Source organism: Gopherus evgoodei, chromosome 1 (genome assembly GCF_007399415.2).
Source record: "Gopherus evgoodei ecotype Sinaloan lineage chromosome 1, rGopEvg1_v1.p, whole genome shotgun sequence".
Classification (NCBI taxonomy): domain Eukaryota; kingdom Metazoa; phylum Chordata; order Testudines; family Testudinidae; genus Gopherus; species Gopherus evgoodei.
Genome location: NC_044322.1, coordinates 1,067,420 through 1,076,676, shown reverse-complemented (window position 1 = coordinate 1,076,676; position 9,257 = coordinate 1,067,420). Strand labels below are relative to the sequence as shown.

General features: G+C 44.9%; 1 protein-coding gene across 1 annotated transcript; it reads right to left on the bottom strand.

The window, feature by feature from the left end:
- Positions 1-1,341: 1,341 nt before the first annotated feature.
- Positions 1,342-2,280, bottom strand: LOC115645559 (olfactory receptor 52E2-like). Its single transcript, XM_030550416.1, has one exon. The coding sequence runs from the start codon at positions 2,278-2,280 to the stop codon at positions 1,342-1,344; it is 939 nt and encodes a 312-aa protein (XP_030406276.1).
- Positions 2,281-9,257: the final 6,977 nt, after the last annotated feature.

Genomic DNA, 9,257 nt, shown 5'->3' with positions numbered 1-9,257 from the left:
AAGACTGATGCACAGAATTAATTTAGTTTCTCTGCCCATGAAGTCATTGTCTTTAAGTGCTCCTTTACCAAATCAATCATGCAGTGGCTTCACTTGCTGTTTAGCAGGTTTCCTGCTTCGGATGTACTTGAAACAATACTTGCTGTTACTTTTGGACTCTTTGGCCAGCTGTTCTTCAAATTCTTTTTTGGCTTTCCTAACTCTATTTTTACACTTTGTTTGCCAGAGTTCATGCTCTTTTCTATTTTCCTCAATTGAATTTAACTTCCGCTTTTTAAAAGATGCCTTTTTGCCTCTTCTTTTCCTTTGTTGTTTAGTCACAGTGAAAGAATACTCACAAGATACTGGGAGTTGCAACCAACTGCTACAGAGGGACAAGAAAACCCACAGCCTAGTGGCAAAGCCCTTCTTCCCAGCATCTACCCTCCCATTGGATCCATGTCCCCCCACTGAGTCTGATCTTCAAGTGTCTTCGATCAGGTGATGTTTCCAGCATGGCGATTGCACCTTACTCTCCTCGGTTGTGCATCACACTTAGCTGATGTGTTACTTGTGGCATGGCTGGCATCCACTGTCCTGGCTATGTCCCTGCAACACCCCACTGTATCTCAGCCTTGGCTCCCCATTGTCACAGATGGTTTGTGCTGCCCGATCTCCTGGCTCTGGTCGGATCCAGCTCCAGATCCATGACTCTGCCTCAGCACTGTTGCACTGCCTCTGGCCCAGCTTGAGGTCCTGAGAATTGCATTAATAGCTCCACATCACTTAAAAACTAACATAAAGGTAGCCCAATCTACTTCCTGAAACTTTTTTTATTCACACGTTGGCCTACACATAAAATAACAAATGAAAGCTTTCATTAGATACCTAGTACAGATTTTATACTTAAAAAAAAAAGGAAAACCTACAAGCCCTATCAGGAGTTTATCCACATTAGCAACACACCTCTAAAGTGACAATCAAATTCCAAATCAAACACCAGTACAGATACTTGAATCCTGATTGAGTGCTGCAGATGTTTCATGCAAAAAAAAATGACAAATGGAGGCATTAAATATAGCCCCAAATTATTCCCAAATTTACATGCTGAGAAAACAGTAATATTATCATATTAATTATTTCTAATTGCATTCCATGGTGCTAGTCAATGTCCACATTTTGTATTGAATTAGTTTGTTACTGTTAGTCTTTGGTTTATTCCTGAAGTACTGGACATAGAAAATCAGGTAAATTTTCCCACAACACTGAGCTCAACCAAACTCGGACAAAGCACCCTTGATTAAAGAGGGGATATACTTTCTCCTTCTTGTCACACAGGTTTCAATCAGTGACCTCCTGTGATCACTTTCTGGAGATGTATTTGCCCACTTTGTCACGAAGCTCTTTGGTTCTGACTCCATAAATGATAGGGTTGAGCAGGGGAGGGATAAGGAGATACAGGTCAGCCAAGATGATGTGAATGTAGGGAGCGAAGCCCTGACCAAGCCGGCTTGTCAGGTTGGAAAAGAGGCCAGGAGTATAATACGTTAGCATCACACAGATGTGGACTGTGCAGGTGTTGAGGGCTTTTTGGTGGGCTTTCTTGGAGGAAAGTCTGAGAACAGCCTTGATTATCAGACCATAGGACAGGGCAATGAGCGTCAAGTCTGACGTGATGACTACGAAGAATAGCACCAAGCCGTATGTCCTGTTCACTGTAATATCCCCACACGACATCTTCACCACAGCCATGTGCTCACATTGCGTGTGGGGGATAATGCGATTGGCACAGAATGGCTGCCGGCTCAGGAGCAGAGGCAGGGGCATAATGAAGAGAACAGCTCTTATCAAACCTACTAGCCCTAGCTTAGCTATTTGTGTGTTAGTGAGGATGATAGTGTATCTCAGAGGCTTGCAAATGGCAACATAACGATCAAAGGCCATTGTCACTAGGACGGCAGAGTGCATAAGAGAAACAGCATGAAGGAAGAACATCTGGGTGAGGCAGCCCCCCACAGTAATGCCTTTCAAATTGAACCAAAATATACACAATATCTTTGGCATAATGAAGGTAGGTGTGGCAATGTCTGTGAGTGCGAGCATGCAGAGCAGCAGGTACATTGGATTGCGGAGAGTCTGCTCTTTGTATACAACAAACAGAACTGTGAAATTTCCCAACAGGCCGATAATGTAGAATGTAGAGAAAGGGATGGAAATCCAGACGTGGGCAACTTCCAGGCCTGGGATGCCCATTAGGATGAACGTTGAAGGGTGAGAAGAGGTGATGTTGAAAGCTGCCATGAGGTGGTCAATGCATCGATTGGGCTCAGAAATGCTCCAGGTGCCTGTGAAGGGAGAGAAGCATAGTGAAGAGTGGTTATAGAAAATAGTATGATAAATATTGTATAGTTAACAATCTAGAACTGGAAGTGATCAGTGCAGTGCCAACATTTACAGGTGGCACCATATTATTTAGCTCAGGGTCAAGTCCAGAGAAGTCTTCTAAGGGAACTGAAAAAGCGAGGTTCTGATTTAACTATATGAACTCAGGACAAGGACCTGGGTGTCATGGTACACAGCTCTGTGAACCCCTTTTCATAGAGCAAGCAGACAGAAACTAAGCAAAACATTGGGATCCAGGAGAAGTGGGATGGGAAATCATACAGAAAATACAATGCCATGAGATCAATCATTCAATGTTTCATCGTATCTGGTCTCCTCGGTGTAGTATTGTGCACCCTTCTCACACAGGATATTGCAGACTAGAGGGGTTATGTCCAGGGCAAGGAGAATGATCAAGGGCCTGGGGAAACTCTCATACAGAGAGAGGTTGAAAAGACTGGGATTGTTATGTTACAGAGGAGATGAATAAGAGGAAATATGAGAAAATACCCACAGGTAGAGTAGATGGAGAATATATTCTCCCTGCCTCATAACACAAGATCAAGAGGACATTCAACTAAACTGAAATGTGGTAAATTCAAAACTGATAAAAATAGAATGTTTTCTTCCCTCAATGCCTAAATAGACTGAGGAACTCCTTGCCACAAGATGTATTTGAGGCCATGAGCTAAGCAAGGATGAGGAAGGGTTTGGACATGTACATGGATAGTGAAACTTTACACCTTCAGCCTCTCCCAACAAACCACAGTGCTGCCTGCTTCTCTGTATAGATCTCCCTACCTACCCCCACAACCCTCAGCACTGCCTGCTTGTCCATCTATACCCTTCCCCTCACCTCCATTACACTCAGTACTGCCCACCTCAGTATATATCCCAGTCCCTGCCACAAAACCTCCAGTGCTGGCCACTTGTCAATGTATGTTCTCCACCCCATAACTTCCAGTCCTGCCACACAATGATACCCCTCAGCCGGGAAAAGGAACCTATTCAGTGAAGGGACCTATTCCAGTGAAGGGAACCGCAGCAGCAGCTCAGGCTGTACAGGGAAGGAAAGAGAGACAGATGCAGTGGGAGGGAGAGAGGACATGGAGACTAAAAGGAGACAGTGTGAGTAAAAGCAGCAAAGAGTCCTGTGGCACCTTATAGACTAGCAGATGTATTGGAGCATGAGTTTTAATGGGGGAATATCCACATCGTCAGATGCATGTCGGAGTGTGAGTAACTTTTTCTCAAAATGACACAAAGCTTTAATGTATTGCAGCCTGCTAGAAACCCAGACACCCCTTCCTGAGGCAGCTATTCCATGTTGGTAGTTGCTGACATTCCCACAAGACTGTAGTGGGGCTGCTCACGGGAGGAGGGATGGTCCAGCTGGGAGATTGGTCAGAAACAATCTGCTGTAGTGTGGTCCACATTCCGTTACAGTCTGAGACACCCTCTATCCTAGGGATTCTCTTTATGCCTCTTTGCTCTGTGCATTAGGCAGGATGTCCAGTCCCTGTTTTGTCCAGTTTCAGGACCCTGTTTCACTGTGATGTACATACTGCACGCTCCTTCTCCCCTCCACCCCAACACACATTAACATTGTGCATCCCTGAGCTTCCTACAGTGAGTTTTCCAACACCTCTGGTTTCCTGTAAGCCAGAAACACGCTTTTATTTTTTACTGTCTTTTGATGCTTCTCATCCTGTCTAGATGCGGAGACCCAGGGCCACAGAGAAAGCAGACCCTCCCTTTCTCCCTGGAAAAAAAATGTTATCCTAATTGTTCAGTTACGAAAATGATTAGGGGACCAGGGCGCCTAACGCTATTTCACTAGGAGGGTGGTGAAGAACTGGAATGGGTTACCTAGGGAGGTGGTGGAATCTCCATCCTTAGAGTTTTAAGGCTTGGCTTGACAGAGCCCTTGCTGGGTTGTTCTAGTGAGGTTGGTCCTGCTTGAGCAGGGGGTTGGACTAGATAACTCCTGAGGTCTCTTCCAACCCTAATCTTCTGTGATTCTATGAACTTCTAAGGATTTCAGCAACTCTCCTGTCAGCTCCTTTTTGGTTCAAATGAGCTCACCCAATCTTTAGCAGAGACAGGACAACTCCAGTTGAACTCACTGGAGGTTCGTGGCCGGTGTGAATCAGGACATTCATTTAAGTCCTTGCTTGGGGATTTAGGGTGAAGTTGGGTCGTGCTGAGAGTTCTGCCATTGAACTCAATGGTCCAATATTTCATCCTTAGTGTTTAATTTCAGCCCCCAGCTGTGAAAATCACGCCCAGCTTCACATCCTGCTACAGAGAGCTCTATTCTCTATGGTGCTGAAAAAGTCTGAAGGAAACCCCCAATTTATATGGTGTTCTGAGACAAGGCATTAAAGATGGGGATTCCAAAACACACAGGGGCCCAGATTTTGCTCTCAGGGAGATTAGTGTAAATCTGGAGTGACTCAACGAGGGCAGAATGTGAGAGAAGAATCTTTCCACTATGTGAATCCTGTGTAATATCACATTCTTCTTGTGCAAAATCTGATAACACAGATACCCACTGCAGAGGTCTTGGCTGCACTTCCTAAGAGGCCAGTGAAGTTGCTCAATTGGAATGCTTGAGTGAACCAGAGGAAAAAACACATAGACCAAAAAAAAGGAAAAAGAGCAGGAGTACCTGTGGTACCTTAGAGACTAACAAATTTATTTCAGCATAAGCTTTCATGGGCTACAGCCCACTAGCCCACGAAAACTTATGCTGAAATAAATGTGTTAGTCTCTAAGGCTCTACAAGTACTCTTGTTCTTTCTGAGAATACAGACTAACACGGCTGCTATTCTGAAACCTGTCCAAAAAAGGAAGTTACTGAGACTGATAGAAGAACCCAGTAAGAGACAAGGAATTGATCTGAAAAACAAATATTTGTCTAAACTGTTTCTAATACATTTTTAGTTTCAATTATTCCAGGTAAATCCCTTGGTGTTTCTGACAATATTAAGCAATTCAAGATGTTTGTGCCAATGAATTCCTGGTTCTTGATATGAACCCTGGAGCCCTCTCTGAGCCCTCAGCACTAACTTTAATGCAGAAACAGGCAACTCACCAAAATGCCACTCTGCAGAGAGGAAATCTCCTTACTGTGACAGGAAGACAGGACCCTGAGAATCAGCGTATGAGTCTCGGTCGTCTGACACTTGTGCTGTCCAACAACCGTTATGATTCCCCTGTACAGTCCCTGAGGACTCTCATGTTGGCCAGGACTCTCAGGCAATTCCCTCTGCTCCGTGAGCAGTGGGAAGAGCAGAAAATAGACTCTGGAGAGCTTCAGCCTGTGAGCCTCAGGAATAAGAAGTGACTTGCTGTTAACAGAAGGTCAAATTGTCAGGGCAAAAAGGAATATTAACATTTAGGTGAATCTTGGGTGAAGTAAGATAATTGTCTACATGTCTCTCTGCAGTTTGTGATGATAGTTTGCCTTATGGATAAATTGCCCTTTGTTGATCTGTGTAATTGATTACCAGTGGTGTTTAGAAAACAGAAGGTTACATCTAAAGCCTATTGTTTACCCAGGACTGTATGGGCAAGTGGATGCTAGAAAAATTTATAAAAGCCCCTTGGGTGCTGATGCTGTTTAACTCAGATCTAACTGAGATTTCACGCAGGGGAAGCCTAAGGCACAAGGGCAGAGATCCCAGTTCTGACTGTGCTGCCTTGAAATATAAACTTTGGACTACAACCTATGGACTATTTCTCAAAGAACTCTTTGCAACTACAAAGCTCACCATCTCTCCTATGTATCTGAACTTCAAGAATTGAATTCACGTCTGTACATACACAGATCTTTTAACCATACACTCTCTTGGTTCTTTTAATACATTTTAGTCTAATTACTAACAATTGGCTGTAAGCCTGTATTTGGATAAGATTTGGAATACTCAATAACCTGGGAGGTCATGTGTCCAATCCTTTGGGATTGAGAGAACCTTTTCTTTCCTATGATGAAATGAGATTTTCAGTAATCCTCATCATATTTGACTTGTGCGCCTAGGTGAAGGCCTGAGGTGTAGTTATTTTAATAGAGCTCTGTTGCGGGTTTCTGAGTAACCAGTGAGGTTTAACAGAAGCTTGTTTCTGCTGGTTTTGTAAATCTAAGTATTGGAATATCCACCAGCTTGCTGGAGGGTTGCCTGCTCTATTCTTTGTAGTTCACCCTAACTGAGTGGCTCCCGATGGGCCCTGGTCACACCATGCCTGTCCTTTCAACTAGGTTATCAACATTGAGGGGTGGGAAGAGAGGGGCTTTAAGTATTCTCCTAGGACTCGCCAGTGTGGTAGCGAGCGAGAGCCTGGAGCAGTGCAAGATCCAAGGCCTGGTGCAAGATCTGAGGACTGAACCAGAGGCGTGAACCAAAGTCAAGCCAGGTATTAAAGCAGATATTCACAAATTCACTGTTCATCACATGACACTGACAAAGTTGTTGCTAGTGTGCTAGGTACTATGTATTTATGCTAATATATTCCAGCTAGTGCAGATATATCCTGTGACATACTATACATTGGGGAAATGCCCTGTAACCCCCATATTCCTCCTCTGTATATAATTGTGATATTACATATAAAGCATGCCATGTAAGGTATCTGGGGAAAGGTTACAATCTGCTGAACATCATTGTTCTATCCAAATGTGTATCATCAATATATATGAAATTATAATATTGGAATTGTGTGGTTTTCTCTAAAATATTCTGTGGATTTGGGATACTGGCTCTACAGAGATGATGACAAGGGAGGTAACCAATACCTGGGTGGATGTTTTTGAACAGAAATCACCATCCATTGTCCAGCGAGGAAGTTACAACTGAATGACTCACCTGCATGCAGCTACACCAGGGGAATTATTCAGCCTGGCCTGGAGACTCAGCAAGGCCCCCAGACATGCCTGGACTTGTGCTCTGTATAAAACAGAACTAAGTGGCTACATGTGGGGCACTTCTCCTGCCCCCACCTTTGCTGCAAGCAACAAGGACATTGAGGCAAAGACTGAAAACACCAGCTAAGGAGACTGATCCAGATTTCAAGATTGAAACCAGTTGACTATGGATTGCAATAGCCACAGGGTTGGAAAAAATGCTTAATCTAGATCAGGGGTCGGCAACCTTTCAGAAGTGATGTGCCAAGTCTTCATTTATTCACTCTAATTTAAGGTTTTGTATGCTGGTAATACTTTTTAACATTTTTATAAGGTCTCTTTCTGTAAGTCTATGTTATATAACTAAACTATTGTTGTTATAACCTTATTCCCAGATTCTGGACCTTAGCGTCTAAAATATGGGGGTTAGCATGAAAACCTCCAAGCTTAGTTACCAGCTTGGACCTGGTACTGCTGCCACCACCCAAAAAATTAGAGTGTTTTGGGGCACTCTGGTCCCACTGAAAAACCTTCCCTGGGGACCCAAGACCCAAATCCCTTGAGTCTCACAACAAAGGGAAATAATCCTTTTTCCCTTCCCCCCTCCAGATGCTCCTGGAGAGATACCCAGACACAAGCTCTGTGAAACTACGCAGAGTGATTCCCCCTCTCCGTTCCCAATCCTGGAACAAAAGCACTTTCCTCTTCACCCAGAGGAAATGCCAAATCAGGCTAGCAATCCAACACACAGCTCTCCCCTTGATTTCTTCCTCCCACCAATTCCCTGGTGAGTACAGACTTAATTTCCCTGAAGTAAAGAAAAACTCCAACAGGTCTTAAAAGAAAACTTTATATAAAAAAGAAAGAAAAAATACAAAGGTTCTCTCTGTATTAAGATGATACAACACAGGGTCAATTGCTTAAAAGAATATTGAATAAACAGCCTTATTCAAAAAGAATACAAATCAAAGCACTTCAGCACTTATATTCATGCAAATACCAAAGAAAAGAAACCATAGAACTTACTATCTGATCTCTTTGTCCTTACACTTAGAAACAGAAGACTAGAAAATAGAACTACTTCTCCAAAGCTCAGAGGAAACAGGCAGACAGACAAAAGACCTCTTACACAAACTTCCCTCCACCCAAAGTTGAAAAAATCCGGTTTCCTGATTGGTTCTCTGGTCAGGTGTTTCAGGTGAAAGAGACATTAACCCTTAGCTATCTGTTTATGACAATTGTATTGAAAGTAAACAAGGTTTTCAAAATGTTTAAGAAGCATCATTTAAAATTAAATTAAAATGCTGATCTTACACCACCAACCTGGGGTTCTGTTCACCTAGGCCAGCAGCTGGCTGAGCAGTGCCTGCAGCCAGGACCCCAGACCTGGGTGGGGAGGTTTCAGGGGTCAGGGCCGAAGGCTGGGATGGGGGGGTGTTCAGGGATGATGGCTGGGTGTGTGTGTGGGTCAAGGGTCAGGGCAGAGGGCTGAGGGGTATGGGGGCTGCAGGGCAGATGGCTGAGTGTGTGGGGGGGGTCAGGGCAGAGGGATGGGGCTGTGGGGATGCACAGCAGAAGACTGGGTGTGTATTGGGATGGGCAGAGTTCAGGGCAGAGGGCTCGGGGTTTGGGGGTGCAGGGCAGAAGGCTGTGGGTGTGAGGGGGTTCAAGGGTCAGGGCAGAGGGCTGGGGGGTACGGAGGCTGCAGGGCAGAAAGCTGAGTGTGGGGGGCAGTCAGGGCAGAAGGCTGGGTGTGTGGGGGGAGTTCAAGGGTCAGGGCAGAGGGCTCGGGGTTTGGGAGTGCAGGGCAGAAAGCTGAGTGTGTGCAGGGGGTCAGGGCAGAAGGTTGGGGGTGTGTGGAGGGGTTCAAGGGTCAGGGCAGAGGGCTGGGGGGTATGGAGGCTGCAGGGCAGAAAGCTGAGTGTGGGGGGCGGTCAGGGCAGAAGGTTCAGTGTGTGTGGGGCTCAAGGGTCAGGGCAGAGGGCTGGGGAGT